The 16,403-nt window shown below is 40.3% G+C and overlaps 2 protein-coding genes across 2 annotated transcripts in view; both read right to left on the reverse strand.

The window, feature by feature from the left end:
* LOC129823074 (melanoma receptor tyrosine-protein kinase-like) overlaps window positions 1–16,403 on the reverse strand; it is a 44,891-nt gene that overhangs the window by 28,198 nt on the left and 290 nt on the right. The window lies entirely within an intron of this gene.
* Window positions 1,719–16,402, reverse strand: LOC129823077 (uncharacterized). The gene is made up of 2 exons (XM_055881806.1): window positions 2,749–16,402; window positions 1,719–2,137 (listed from the first exon to the last, which is right to left on the reverse strand). The coding sequence occupies exon 1, from the start codon at window positions 11,082–11,084 to the stop codon at window positions 10,173–10,175; it is 912 nt and encodes a 303-aa protein (XP_055737781.1). The 5' UTR covers window positions 11,085–16,402; the 3' UTR covers window positions 1,719–2,137; window positions 2,749–10,172.

A 16,403-nucleotide genomic window follows, 5' to 3' on the forward strand; every position in this document is an offset into this window, starting at 1 on the left:
CCAGTACCCTCCCTCCTGTTCCAGTATCTCACCCCCTCCTGCTCTGTATCCCCCCTCTCCTGTTCCAGTATCTCACCCCCTCCTGTTCCAGTATCTCACCCCCTCCTGCTCTGTATCCCCCCTCTCCTGTTCCAGTACCCACCGCCCCGTTCCAGTACCCCCCCTCCTGTTCCAGTACCCTCCCTCCTGTTCCAGTAGTCTCCCTCCTGTTCCAGTACCCACCGCCCCGTTCCAGTACCCTCCCTCCTGTTCCAGTACCCTCCCCCCTGTAAGAGTGAAAGTCACCCAGTAATATACTACTTGACTAAAAGTCTAAAAGTATTTAATTTTAAATATACTTAAGGATCAAAAGTAAATGTAATTTCAAAAATATACTTAAGTATCAAAAGTAAAAGTATAAATCCTTTCAAATTCCTTGAATTAGGCAAAGCAGATGGCACTATTTTCATTTTTTAAATTTATTTTACTGATAGTCTTAGACACTCAGACATAATTTACAAACAAAGCATTTGTGTTTAGTGAGTCCACCAGATCAGAGGTAGTAGAGATGACAGGGATGTTCTCTTGATAAGTGTGTGAATTGGACCATTTTCCTGTCCTGTTAAGCATTCAAAATGTAACAAGTATTTTTGGGTGTCAGGGAAAATGTATGGAGTAAAAAGTACATTATTTTCTTTAGGAATGTAGTGAAGTAAAATATAAATAGTAAAGTAAAGTACAGACACCCCAAAAAACTCCTTAAGTAGTACTTTAAAGTATTTTTACTTAAGTAGTTTACACCACTGAACTCATCCTCCCTTCCCACTCCTTCAATCACACCAGTGTGTTGAACTCATCCTCCCTTTCACAAAAACTCTCCCCTGCACTCTGCTGCTGCTCGTAGCACACTGGCCATCTTATATGCTCCAATTTGAATAAAATTGTGAAGTATTCAAGAACACCAGTATGCTGGTTTCTTCTTTTTCAAACATACACAAAGTAGGTGTGCAAGGGCTATTTTTTTCAATGACTGTAGTTCACAGTTGACTATTAGAGCAATTAGTTAAAAACCTTAAGTGAAAGAGATGGGGCATGAGAAGATAAATTAGACTGCTAATATGACTTTGGATTCCAGTGATGTAAAGCGTGCTATCTTCTCTGGTTTAGCTCTCTGTGATCCTCCTGCTTTGTTTCTGAAGAACAGGTTTTAGTTGATTGTTTGACTTGGAAAGCCTCCACTGCAAGGCCATGCCAGACTGCATAGGAAGAAGTTCCTGTGTGTGTTGTACTGGGTGGGGTCTATATGAGAGAGATTTTGCAATCTCAATCGTTTTATTTCTTCTGTACACCCACCGTATGAGTTCATTTAGCTGACATTGCAAGTTCAATGTTTGCTGTATGAGGCATTGCAGTTAATTTGTCTTAGCTGGAAATATAGACCTAGAGTTTATATTCAATTTCCAAATATGATATGTTACAGGCTGCAGCTGGATGACTCTGAAAGGCCAAATGAGACACTAGAATAGTTTCGAGAGTGAGCAAGTTTCCTTCTGTTCAAGTGCTATGGGACCCATCACATACAGTGCCTATAGAATGTCTACACCCCCTTGAACTGTTTTAACATTTTGGTGCATTAAAAAGTGGGATTGAAATAGATTCAATTGTAATTTTTGGTCATTGATCTACACAAAATACTGTAAAAGTGTATACAGTACCAGTCAAAAGTTTGGACACACCTACTCATTCAAGGGATTTTCTTTATTTTTTTACTATTTTCTACATTGTATAATTATAGTGAAGACATCAACACTATGAAAAAACACATATGGAATCATGTAGTCACCAAAAAAGTGTTAAGCAAATCAAAATATATTTTATATTTTCCGTTCTTCAAAGTAGCCACACTTTGCCTTGATGACAGCTTTGCACACTCTTAGCAATCTCTCAACCAGCTTCATGTGGAATGCTTTTCCAACAGTCTTGAAGGAGTTCCCACATGTTGAGCACTTTTTGGCTGCTTTTTCTTCACTTTGCGGTCCAACTCATCCCAAACCATCTCAATTGGGTTGAGGTCGGGTGATTGTGGAGGCCAGGTCATCTGATGCAGCACTCCATCACTCTCCTTACACAGCCTGGAAGTGGGTTTTGGGTCATTTTCCTGTTGAAAAACAGATGAGAGTCTCACTAAGTGCAAAGAAAGCTGAGGATGGATCAACAAAATATTCCAAAATATGCATATGTACAGTACGCAACAAGGCAGTTTAAGTCTGCATGAAAATCTATGGCAAGACCTGAAAATTGTTGTCTAGGCATGATCCCCAACACCTTGAAAGAGCTTGAAGATTTTTAAAAAGAATAATGGGCAAATATTGCACAATACAGGTGGGCAAAGCTCTTATAAGATGTAGCCAAGAAGACTCACAGCTGTAATCGCTGCCAAAGGTGATTCTAACATGTATTGATTCAGGGGGGTGAATACTTATCTTAACAAGGTATATTAGGTGTATTATCTTTAAAAAATATATATATACTTTTTCTTCCACTTTGACCGAGGTATTTTGTGTAGATGACAAAAAAAGTTTGAATCCCACTTTGTAACACTATACAATGTGAGGGGTGGGGGGTGGGGGGGTGTAGACTGTAGACTGTATATTCACTGCCGGAAGAAGTCCTCTGTGTGAGAATATGTGTTGCAATGTAAGGCTGCCATACAAGTTCTGAGCTACTATGGGTAGCAGAGTGGGAACCAAGACAAACTATAAGTCATACTTTCCATTCGTATACAGTCCACAGATGACCTCTCTCCTCCTCCAGAGTTCTCCTCTGCCCACTCCTGTGCTCCTGCCTCTCCGCTCCCTCCTCACAGAGAAGTGTGGAATTTCCTGAGTCTGTGCCATGTATCCTCTGCGCAATGGTAGAGCGGGAGGGATGGGGGAACGAGGAGTGAGTGGGGGGTCATAGCGAATGCTTGACCCCAAGAGGACACTCTCTCTTGCAGAAACACATAGTCGCACTCCTTCAATTCACACAGAAAATGGGTTGGCCTGCCCACTCACCACTGATGTCTCTAAACAGTCTCTCAGACTGCTGGCTGAAGGAGGGAGGAGAAAGAAGGAAAGTAATGTCCCTTCCTGTTTCATTCATTGCTCCTGCTGAAAATGTCCTATCTTGCTGAATTGCCCTCAGTCCTGCTGTCTAAATGGCTAAGGGCATCTTGAACATCTCTATTTTAATCTTTTATGTAAGTACAAACAACAAAGCAGATATGAAAGTGAAATAAACAGACACACCACAAAAACAACACAACCACCATACTTGATACATACCACAACATGCCCACACCTGTGGCATGTATCAATCTAAGGGCATCTTAAATTATGTCTTCCAATTGACAATAAGTCTGAGTTGCACATGTATATTGCAACTCTGAATCGGGCCCTAAGAGAATGACAGTAGGACATTGACGATAACACTTCTTCTTGTGTTGTACCATGAACCTGGTGTTTGGATAGCTTTGGTGGTCCTAAGTTAAAGATGCAAGTAGGCTGTATATTACAGTAACAGTGGTCATAGTGTATGATACAGTCTGCCCTTCAGCTCCATGGTGTTAAGTCTATTCTCATATTATTTTTCATATTTTAACTTGGCAAGTCAGTTAAGAACAAATTATTATTTCCAATGACGGTCTACCGGGGAACAGTGGGTTAACTGCCTTGTTCAGGGGCAGAGCAACAGATTATTACTTTGTCAGCTCGGGATTCGATCCAGTAACCTTTCGGTTATTGGCCCAACACTCCAACCCCTAGGCTACCTGCCACCCCAGTTGGCTGGGGCTGCCTTATTGCACCAAACTATCTCATTTAATAATAGCGAATGCTTGACCCCATCTCCTGCCACAGTATATCCCTAACGTAATCTATTAAAAATAGCCTCAATTGCCCTGCTGCGACTCTGGACAGCCTGCCTTAAGAATTACATTAAGAGTCTAGAATCTGCACCTACTGACTTACAGCACTAGTGAAGGTCTTATCGGCATCCACCGAATTACGTTAATACTAATTACCTAATCTGTGTCGAGTTAATTTAATTTCGACCTGTGTTCAAATCAAGCAAATCTTTCAAATACTTTAGCTGAGCTTGATTGAGCTTGCCTGGTGCAATGGAACCAATGGAATAGTCCCAAAACTCTTATCCGCAGAGGGCCGGTATGGCTGCAGGCTTTCCCTCTAGTCAAAGCAGTAACACACCTGATACAACAAATCTGTTAAATAGTTAGTGAAAGGAAGTGAATTAGCTGAATCAGCTGTGTGACTGTTTGGTTGGAGCAAAAGCCTGCTCCACCCTGGCCTGAGTGCATGTACTTGCCTATCTGAATGTTTGAACCTACAAAATGATACCTGAGCAGCGGGATCTGACTGAACAAGCCGCTTCCCCTGCGGTTTCCCTCACATTCTTTAGAGGCATGGGTTTCTACATTCACTTTTACAGTTATAGATGACTAGATATTTCACATCATGCAGACCATAAAATCAGTGTGTAGGTCTAGGGCAATCTGAGTAAATAAACGCTATGTTGACTTAACAGAGTGGGCATTAGAAATGGGGCAGATACATGACGTGCTCACCATAATCAGCGTTTACCTTCCCAAGATTGGTTACAGAGAGATTTAAAAGACTCTTCTTTAAAAGATCTCTTCCACTGTGAACCTGGATGATTGGTTATGGAGCAATTGCTGATGCAAATGTATGTGGTATTGAGGTGAATCCATTCTATTGGTGTTATACATTTATTCGAAGGAAAGTGCATAAAAGCCATTAGCCCCCCCCTCATTGACTCAATAATACAGTTACGTTGCATTCAATTCCTGCAAAATTCTTGTTTTTAACCCTGTTATAGTAACACCCGGTCGTTGGGGTGTTACTGACCGTGACCGTTTTTTGGGGTATTTTATTAGGATCCCCATTAGCTTTTGTGAAAGCCACAGAACATGAAACATTACATAATACAGAGCATTTATAGACAAGAACAGCTCCAGGGCAGAACTATATACATTTAAAAACGGTACACATAGCCTACATATCACTCAGGCTCCTGAGTGGTGCAGTGGTCTAAGACACTGCATCTCAGTGAAAGAGGTGTCACTACCGTCCTTGGTTCAAGTCCAGGCTGTATCACATCTGGCTGTGACTTGGAGTCCCATAGGGCAGTGCACAATTGGCCCAGTGTTGTCTGGGGTAGGCTGTCATTGTAAATAATAATTTGTTCTTAACTGACTCGCCTAGTTAGATAAAGGATACATACACACAAAATATCTAGGTCAAATAGGGGAGAGGTGTTGCTTTATCTATTTTTTTAAACCAGGTTTGCTGTTCATTTGAGCAATATGAGATGGAATGGAGTTCCATGCAATAATGTCTATATAATACTGTACGCTTTCTTGAATTTGTTCTGGATTTGGGGACTATGAAAAGACCCCTGGTGGCATGTCTGGTGGGGTAAGTGTGTGTGTTAGAGCTGTGCGTAAGTTGACTATGCAAACTATTTGGAATTTATATGAAACTATATCGTGAATTCACATACAGAACTAATCTCCTCACTCAATGACTTACAGATTGCTGTCAACTTCGTTCTCCTGTTTAAACTCATGGAGCTGACCCTGGGGAACTGCAAACTGTTCTTCAGGTCCTGGACCTCTCTGGTCAGGTCGTCCATCCTTTTATTAGTTGACTCTACCAGTATTTGGACACAACACAACAAGCTATTTTCTTATTGCTGTAACAACTGCTTGTAGAACTCTTTTAGTTTGTTTAAAATATCTTTCACCTGTGATAGAGACCCCACTGTCCTCAACGATACTCCCACTGGATTTGGTTTTTATAATGGTAGCAACGTAGGCTATGCTGTTACACCCCGCAATTCCGGACAGGGCAGGTCAAAGGGAAGATGGAAACAGCAACAAACTGTAGGGATGTAGACAGCCCCAAGCACAGGACAATCCACGGTTCCAGCCACAAGGGCTAACCACGTCGCGGGCTGCGTTCAAGCCCTCAAGGAAACCCCGCTAGCTTGATAGCAGCTCATCAAAAGACCCTCGGTCAGCAGGATCCCTGGACAGATAGCAGCAGTCCCAGCAACTGATGCCAACCGCGTCACGGGATCCAAATCAAAAGGTAGCTAGCTAGTAACCAAACGTTTACAATACAACACTTTTTCAGACACTTTCAAAACTTTATAAAACAACAAACTGACGGCTGCCTCATTCCGCATTCAACAGCTGAACACAATTTAATCACTCCTCAAGTGCTATTTTTACTGTAGTTTAATCGGTGGTCTTCTAAGGAGAATGGGCCGATAGCCTGGCTATCTCTGGTATAATAACGTTAGCGCAAACCACCGTGCTGAGTGAGTATGCACAACAGACCTGGATTCAAATAGTGCTTAAAATCTTTCAAATATTTTGAGTGTTTGCTTGAACCTGCCTTGAGAGCATGATGGGTTGTGTTGGCACTTTTGGGGCTATTCCATTGGTTCAGTTGTGCCAGGTATGCTCAGTCAAGCACAGCTAAAACTATTTAAAAGTATTTACACTACTAGAACCCAGGTCCGGTGCTGTGTGGACAGCGCATGAAAGGTGTTGAAAGGATCTGTTTATTTTTTTATTTTGCATAAACAATCCCACGAGGCACTAATATAAATATGCTGTGGACTGATTAAAATCGAACTCTTTCTCCCCTAAAGCCCGCAGATGAAAAGCGTGTAAATCTCAGTGGCAGGCAGTGGACTGCATTTGAAGTAGCAGCACACGGCTCAGTTAATTGGCCAACAGATTTATCCCCTGTGTTCCCCTGTCAAGGCCAGAGAACTTGGACTTTCTGTTGTTTACCCTCATTCAAAAGGCTGTCGACCGCGTTTTTTGTGTTTGGCCGTTCAATCCTTGGTTTTATCTTTAACACTCTTTTTCTTTCACCACGGTCTTTATATATCACTCTCTCTGTGTCTATTATGGGAACGTGGTATCAGCAAGAATAGAGGGTGGTACCAATTCCGAATGTCTTTTTAGAGTTTTTTTTACCATCTGTTGAATTATAGGGGTGTGTTTGGCTAGCTTGGGTGCCAGTCTGTTTTGGCTTTAGCTAACTAGTTGTTGTCTTGCATTGGCAAGGCATTGATATGGCTAACTTTGTTGAATGCAGAAAGAGTCAAGTGCCCTGGCTAGTGCCTGGCACGCATCCAAGTAATACCAAAGTTAACATGTTAGTATGCACAGGCCTACATAGCACGCTACTATCTTTCTAAATTAAATAATCAGGAGAAATCATTTTCCTGTGACGCTAATTTGACTTGATTACAATAATCAGTTTTAAGGCATAATCTATAACCTGTTCCTCTACCATTTAACTGCATTCCCCTAAAGCCAGAAATGGATGTACCAATTCCAGATTATCTCTGTAACGGGAACGAATGTCGAAATACTGATGCTGTAAAGTTGCATGACTATTGTACCAATGCACAATGCATACATAAACACAAATGAATCGGTCGTTTCCTGCAAGAAAAGGCAACTTTTCACTTGTTGGCACATCCCTCACCTCAAGTGTGGGTCATCAATTCACAACCATTCGGATCAGTGTAAAAATAACAAAGCTGCAGTCTAGTGTCTATGCCCTAGTCAGACCCTACAATTGATGACACATGTATATTAGCAACCTGGCAAATCACTTTAAAATACAGAACATCACTTTCATGAAGTCCAACATCGGTCAAACAAACCCTATGGGGTTTACGATTTACAGTATGTAAACAGATTTACGATTTAAAGTATGTTATTTACAATTTAGATTGAAGCCCACCACTTAGCATCACAAGAACGTTATTGATTCTGATCTAGAGCAGAGCAGAAATTCTAAAGTGTTTTTCTCCTCCTCCCACATCAAGCACAGGAGTCAAGTGACCCATCTATCACTTGTTATGTACAGTACATGTTCTTTGACCCACCCGTGCTATGGCAGTTCAGGGATGTTTGATTTGGGTTTTGCTGGAAATGACCTCAGTGAAGACTGGAAGGTGAAATCTGTCAAAGTCAACACTGAACTGAGGCAGAGGCAGGTGACCCTGATGTTTCAACATGGCATGACAACGAGGATTAAAAAAACAGGCCTTGTTTGTCAAAGCAGGAAGGAAGATTTAAATGGGAGGAAACAAACATACGAGTAAAATGGCAGGGAATTGGTTTGAGGAAACATAATTAATTAGATCTTCAAACAAATTAGCTTACTCTGTCACACATCTAGTAAGTCACAAATGCATTCACTCCTTCACAGACTCACTGTCATATAATCCATGCTGTCTCCCTTCTGACTTTATTTTGGATTCATTTCCTGTCTTTTGTGAAAAATAAGGTGTGTTTCACTACGCAATAGTAATCTAAGATCCAGATTCATTCTAAGAATTGGGTCTAAATTGAGTCTTTCACAAAAAAAACTGTAATCTGCTTTCTGACACCTGTGCTGAAACAGCAAGAGGGGTATGTCACTCTCTTAACGAATAGAAGGGCTTTGTAGCTTCTTATCTCAATAGGAACACAAAATCTGTTCTCTCCTGGGTGAATGTCTCGCATTTAATCACCATGACTGACTGGTCTGAATAATTTACATATGAAAACAACACCACATAAGAAGAATCAACCCAGCGACAGGATTTTTGTTTTCCCCCACAAGCCAGTATTTCACAACACTTTGGACTCGAGATTTTGAGATCAGGCTTTAGATGTCTCCCTGTCTCTCCCAGAGTACGTAGCGAGAGACAAGAATATTATTCACTGAGCAGTTCCACTTTAAGTACAAAGAAGTTCCCCTTTAAGTAAATGTTGCCAACAGAGACAGAAAGGTGTACCTGCAGCTTTATATTCTTTTTCTTTGAAAATGACATTAGGACTGCTTTAAATGAAATAGTGCAGTTAACAAGGAGGTGGAACATACATGTACAGAAACACCTTTCAGATGAAATAAGATAGCATAATGGTTTATTTGTTACTACATATTTGTTACTACATACTACTAAGTGTTTTCTAAAATTCCTATTACATCTCAAAAAGGACCCTACATTCACAGTGTACACAGTGTATATTTTAGTTAAACCTGTTTTGATACTGACAGGATTCAGACAATTTGAAGAAAACAACTATATATCACCAAAGTTATGACAGTATACTTGAAACTCAAGCCAAGTGAGAATCTCTACTCCAGGGGCGGCCAACACTCTTCCTGGAGAACTACTGGATAGGCAGGTTTTTGCTCCAGCCCTGTCCTAACACACCAGTATCAGCTTCGTATCTTGATTAGTAAAATTCCAGAGTGTAAAGCATTACTGGGGAAAAAGCCTTTCCAGAGTGTAAAGCAGGACTGGGGAAAAAGCCTTTCCAGAGTGTAAAGCAGGACTGGGGAAAAAGCCTTTCCTGAGTATAAAGCATTACTGGGGAAAAAGCCTCTCCTGAGTGTAAAGCAGGACTGGGGAAAAAGCCTTTCCTGAGTGTAAAGCAGGATTGGGGAAAAAGCCTTTCCTGAGTGTAAAGCAGGACTGGGGAAAAAGCCTCTCTTGAGTGTAAAGCAGGACTGGGGAAAAAGCCTTTCCAGAGTGTAAAGCAGGACTGGGGAAAAAGCCTATCCTGAGTGTAAAGCAGGACTGGGGAAAAAGCCTTTCCTGAGTGTAAAGCATTACTGGGGAAAAGCCTTTCCAGAGTGTAAAGCAGGACTGGGGAAAAAGCCTTTCCTGAGTGTAAAGCAGGACTGGGGAAAAGCCTTTCCTGAATGTAAATGTCACGTTCCTGACCTGTTTTCCTTTGTTTTGTATTCATTTTATTTGGTCAGGGCGTGAGTTGGGTGGGTTTGTCTATGTTTGTATTTCTATGTGGGGTTTTGTGTTCGGCCTGGTATGATTCTCAATTAGAGACAGGTGTGTATTGTTTGTCTCTAATTGAGAGTCATACAAAGGCAGCCAGGGTTTCACTGGTGTTTTGTGGGTGTTTGTTCCTGTGTCCTTACAGGACAGTTGAAGGTTAGTCACGTTTGTTGTTTTGTAGTTTGTAGTGTCTTGTTTGCTGTTTTTCATTAAAAGATGGCTTATTTCCCTCAATCCGCATCTTGGTCCTATCCATGCTCCTTCTCGTCTAAGGGGGAGAACAACAATGACTGCCTTTACAGTAAAGCAGGACTGGGGGAAAAGCCTTTCCTGAATGTAAAGCAGGACTGGGGAAAAAGGCTTTCCTGAGTGTAAAGCAGGACTGGGGAAAAAGCCTTTCCTGAGTGTAAAGCATTACTGGGGAAAAAGCCTTTCCTGAGTGTAAAGCAGGACTGGGGAAAAAGCCTTTCCTGAGTGTAAAGCATTACTGGGGAAAAAGCCTTTCCAGAGTGTAAAGCAGGACTGGGGAAAAAGCCTTTCCAGAGTGTAAAGCAGGACTGGGGAAAAAGCCTTTCCAGAGTGTAAAGCAGGACTGGGGAAAAAGCCTTTCCTGAGTGTAAAGCAGGACTGGGGAAAAAGCCTTTCCTGAGTATAAAGCAGGACTGGGGAAAAAGCCTTTCCTGAGTGTAAAGCAGGACTGGGGAAAAAGCCTTTCCTGAGTGTAAAGCAGGACTGGGGAAAAAGCCTTTCCTGAGTGTAAAGCAGGACTGGGGAAAAAGCCTTTCCTGAGTGTAAAGCAGGACTGGGGAAAAAACCTTTCCTGAGTGTAAAGCAGGACTGGGGAAAAAGCCTTTCCTGAATGTAAAGCAGGACTGGGGAAAAAGCCTTTCCTGAGTGTAAAGCAGGACTGGGGAAAAAGCCTTTCCTGAGTGTAAAGCAGGACTGGGGAAAAAGCCTTTCCTGAGTGTAAAGCAGGACTGGGGAAAAGCCTTTCCTGAGTGTAAAGCAGGACTGGGGAAAAAGCTTTTCCAGAGTGTAAAGCAGGACTGGGGGAAAAGCCTGCAGACCCAGCAGCTCTCCAGGAGGAGGGTTGAACACTCCTGTTCTACTTTAACACACCAATGTCTGTAGTTATTTCTGGACATAAGTACAACATCAACAAACGTGTTAAATATTAGCCTGACCATGATCTTTTTAAACAGAGACATTGGTTTATTAAGGGATACGGTACTTCTCCTGGGAAATGGGTGGTATTTTCCCAAACAAAACTAATGCAGCATGATCTGTCCCATAAATTACTTTTCTGATGATGTGCCAAATTAAAATAATGAGATCAAGCACAGGGGACAACACAAAAATTTATGTCTGCTAATGTACAAATAGATAGACCTATATCTAGAAGTGTTTGCACCAGGTGCAGAGTTCGCACTTGTTTTTTTTCTTCAGTTGGGTATAATTTTTTTTTTAAATCTAAATGATTAAACTCTTAATTTTACAGTAAACATAATTTCATCTTTATTGTATAATTTTGTTCTGAAGACTTAAGACTTCAGAGCTGTTTCAATAACGAGTCCAGTAATTTTCAAGCAAAATAAGTCCATTGCAATTCAGCCAACAGATCAGCTGTGATTAGTGAGATATTGGACTAACACCGATAAGTGTTACAGAGTGGACAAACTCCCAAGTGACCTCCCCCTGGGTGATACATTTGGATAATCAGGCTTGAAATCAATGGAACATTGTTCACTCTCCACACACTCAATAACAGATGATGCCTAAATGGCTAACACGTTCTGTATTTACATTGTTCTTGAAATTGTATGTGGCATCAAATATTAAATGTTAGTGTTTGGATTGATTTCTAATCAATTTCCAGTAAATAGTGATTTACGTGAATTATCTCAAAAGATCGATTTAGTCTTGTGAAAACGTCAATGAGAAAGCTTGGCTTCTGGGTTGGAGAGGACTTGTAGTTCTGGGAATAGCCGACGTATGCTTGAGAAGACAGTATTTTGACAGACCCTAGAGCCAAATGCCAATGCTGGACAGTGCCCTTGTTGTGCCATAGACATAGCTGATTAGAACTAATGCTGTTGACACTGAAGTATTTAGGCAGATTATTGAAATCGATGCTAAACAACACTAAAACAATAAAAGCCAAGTCATGGAAGAGGAAAAACAAATATTTAAGTTATTTGTTGACCAGCTTGGATGCTGTTCAATTTACTGTCATATAGTGTCGTATATCTGGGACCTCTTTCTGTAACTCTTTGTGGAGGGAGGTCTTAGAAATGAATTATACACTGTATACCTATTGATTCTTGAAGAATATAACTTATAGATGCCTCATTTGCTTAGTTCAATGGTCGAAGCCCATGAGAACTCAAAATATAAGCTTGTTTACTCCAATGGTTGTAAACAATGTAAATGTTAACAAACACTGCATAGCATCCAAACATGGTTAAAACTATAATTTTGATATCATGGATGGTCAGTCCTTGCATCCATAGCTCTGTCTTAATTTGAGAGTGGTTACATTTTCACCAGGCCCGTCCCTCAGCTTTTTACGTTAACAGAGGCACTTTGTAATTGTTTAAGGATTCTAGCATTAAGGTTCCCCCAGTCGAACTGATAAGGTGTCCTTTAGATAGGGGTCTAAAGAACATATAAAAGAAAATGTCAATGACATTCATACCAATCAAAATCTTTCACTCATCGAGCTTTTAAAAAAACAAAAGTTGATTGAAATTCCTTTCAAACCTTTCAATGTACTTCGATACTTAGGCCTCGATTCAGTCTGTATCACTGAAGTACAACGTTGCAGCATGATTGAAATTTAAAGGCAATGTTTTTTTTAGCGGAGACTGCATTCACGGTAAACGCACATCTCGGCTCAATCAGAAAACACCTTCACATTTCTATTACACTTCAGCAATCCAGATTGAATAGAGCCCATACTTTCATGATTTGAAACAGAGGCGTTACAAGCATTCCAGTTAGGGTTAGAGTGCACAGTTTGATGGGTAGAAATACTGTCATAAATGGAGCCTCGGGAAATGCAGTCCAGAACATGACGCCACACGTTTTTGGAACAGGTGAGGCAGACGAACTTAAAGGAAAACTCCACCCAAAAACTATCTTTTGGAGTTTTCCTTTAACTGATTTTCTAATCTTGAGGAAGAAAGAAAGAAATGTTTCTTTTTCTCAAATGGAGTGCTTTCGTTCAAATGTTTTGTGAGAACTTTGTGTTGTTGATACGCAAGTAGGCAAGGTCACAATTAAGGCAAGAGTTTAGTGTCTTAGCATTGCATTTCAAACTGAGATACTTGATACTGTAGGTGTTTTTATGAACACCCGAACCAGACACAAAGACTTGACATACAGACAGGATATATAGAGGATGTCCACTTGAAGGCCATTTTAAACCCAATTACTGACGTCACAAACTGTCGGAACGAGTTCCACCTTACCTTCTCATTCTATAAAATCATTCAAAATCAGTTGTGTGCCCTCTGGTGTGCTGTTTTAACTCTTCCCCTGTACAATAGGTGAGACCTGTAGTGAGCCATAATACCACACCATTACAGTATGCTCCGCAGGGTTCTTAAAGACCTGGAATGTTTGCGACTGCCTGGAAGTTCTGTCAATGGATTAAAAGCTGGTACATTGACTGTGTGACTCATTAAAGACCTCCTACAGCTTTGCAGGACTGTAATTCTAATGTGTATAGGTCTGATGAGCTCTGTATGGCTGGCTGATTTGACTGTATTTAAAACTGTTCGAGGCCACAGGCGGAGTGGCGTAACAAAACAAAACCCATGATGTCCCTTATCACAATAAAATTACGATTAAATGCTGACAGCTGCCATTGAGAGTCTGGCAAGAGATTTAGAGAACAATAACATTCATTGAATCAAAACAACAGCAAATGTTACTTCAGCATCCCTGGTATAAACTGAACCAGTGTCATATGAACAAGACATTCCTTACATCAATTTGAGATGGGTCTTCCAATCAACTCTATGCACATTTCCCTTCCATCTATTTACTTGCATTAAATAACTGTGTTCATTTTATCAAGGACATTGTTACACTGCTATTATCACTCAGTTATTGAATTCTTAAAAGATATTGAGAACGGACCACAATTACACTGACATATAATGATCCTTATTATTAACTATGCTAATTCTGTACATGTCTTCTTAAAAGTCTGTGTTATAGTGGAAACAGAGGGAACATTACTAAGGAGTCAAGTTTATGACACAGGAACAGTCTTATAAATTCAGACAATGTACTAAAGATTAACACTAATTGGCATACACACACACACACACACACACACACACACACACACACACACACACACACACACACACACACACACACACACACACACACACACACACACACACACACACACACACAAAACACACACAAAACACACATAAAACACACACACACACACACACACAAACCAGGATAATTTGGGTGTGGGCATTAAGCAAGGGTCCTTCCAAGATATACCTTTTGTTGAAGCTGTTGTGTCAGGCCAGACAAAGAAAAGGTACAGTCAGCTATTCTGACTCAAAGAAGAACAATAACTCAATTATTTTCTCTCATGATGAGAGGTCTTTTAATTACAGAAACATATAAGAAAATCATGTCAGCATTATATAGCTCAATTTGCATCCATTTTAGTAACTAAAAAGGAAAATCTTTCTTCCCTGGTGCTCAATAGATTATTAAATAAATCAGACTTTATAATGGCTCACTGTAGAATTTCCAAGTCCCTACATTTCCATCAAACACAACTGTGAATTCTTCCCGGCAGAATATGTTCTTTCTTCTATATCACAGTTTATAAATGACTGCTAAATATGTCTAATGTTGCTATTTTTAACCAGTGGTCTTTTAACACTATCCGTATGACGGCACATTAAATCAAGAAATGTAAAATAGAATAGAATATATACTAACATGCTCCATCCATTTTGTTTAGAATGGAAATGTGTCACTGCCTTTTGCCCAACACCCCCAAACAAAAACCCAACCAGATCACACATATCCACAACCTGCTAGCAAACAATCTGCTGTGTTTTGACAGACAGCTAACACTATGGCCAGATTAGAGGGTCTCCTACTGCAAGTGGAGGTCCACAGGGGAGCCAGGGGGACATGGGGCAGTCCCTGCTCCATAGGGGACAGCTGTCTGTCATGACCACCATCTGGACTGGAGACAAACTTTGGCACACCACCGTACCAGATTTTGTCTCCTCTTTCCCAGGGGTGGCTAATGTGCCAAGACAGTTTAGACAAGGAGCAGGGTTGGACAGTCTCACAGCAGCTTTGCAACTCCTTGTGGGTTACTTATGTCCATTTTTACATTTACATTTTAGTCATTTAGCAGACACTCTTATACAGAGCGACTTACAGGAGAAAATAGGGTTAAGTGCTTTGCTCAAGGGCTCATCAACAGATTTTTCACCTTGTCGGCTCTAAGTCTACTTTTTGGTTACTGGCCCAACGCTCTTAACCGCTAGGCTATCTGCCACTGGGTAAAAAATAAATAAAGATGACTGTTGCATTTTAATTTGAAGTTTTAGGTGTAATGTTTGATGTGTAAGGAGTGAAGCATTTTACCACTGTGTGATACAACTTTTGCTTAATTTATTGTGTTTCTGTTCAGAATATGACAATTATTATTTTGCTTAGAAATGGACTTAAATTAACTGTCCAGTGAAAATCTAAAAAGTTCATATTTTGTTAACTAATAATGTTGTTGACTCATCATAAATTGGAGAGAAAAACCATTCAAAAAACCCACCTCAAACTTGTATCTCAAACAGACTATTTAAAAATGCTTGCTATTTCCTGATAGAGGTTGATGTCATCCTCCTTAGGAGGACGAGCTGGCCAATCAGCAGTCTACTTGCATACATATTTTTAATGACGTATACGCCCACACCATTCCAACATCAGAAAACATGCTTTTTAACATACTTAATTACATTTTGGGGGAAGGAAAACTATTTCACTCATATTCTTATTAATTATAGGTCATATTTAATAAAAATCTGGAAACACTGGACAATTACTTTAAGACAGTAATGCAGTGACAGGAACAACATTGTAGAGCTCTATGTAAATATCTGAAAGGTGTTCAGAAAGGTAGGCTAAATAGCTTGCATATGTCAATACTATACTATTCATTTAAAAAAGTTTTTTTTTAAATGCAATTTATTTAAGTGTATCAGCCATACATACTAATGTGTACCCTTTTCTACTGATCCATAGAGAGAGTTGCTTTTGAAATCATGTGAAACTTCTTCAGTATTAGGCAACATGCTGTCGATGTCTCCTAAAACATGTATATGTTATACCGTGTTATATCCACAAGAATTGTCATTCATAGTTGTCCATCATTTCGTTCAAGTAATTAGCCTAGACTAGCCTACTATTCCCTACTAATTTCCCATTTTTACCAAATTCCCCACAAGCATATACGTGATAAAGTCGGTCTCACA

Source organism: Salvelinus fontinalis, chromosome 25 (assembly GCF_029448725.1).
Source record: "Salvelinus fontinalis isolate EN_2023a chromosome 25, ASM2944872v1, whole genome shotgun sequence".
Taxonomy (NCBI): Eukaryota; Metazoa; Chordata; class Actinopteri; order Salmoniformes; family Salmonidae; genus Salvelinus; species Salvelinus fontinalis.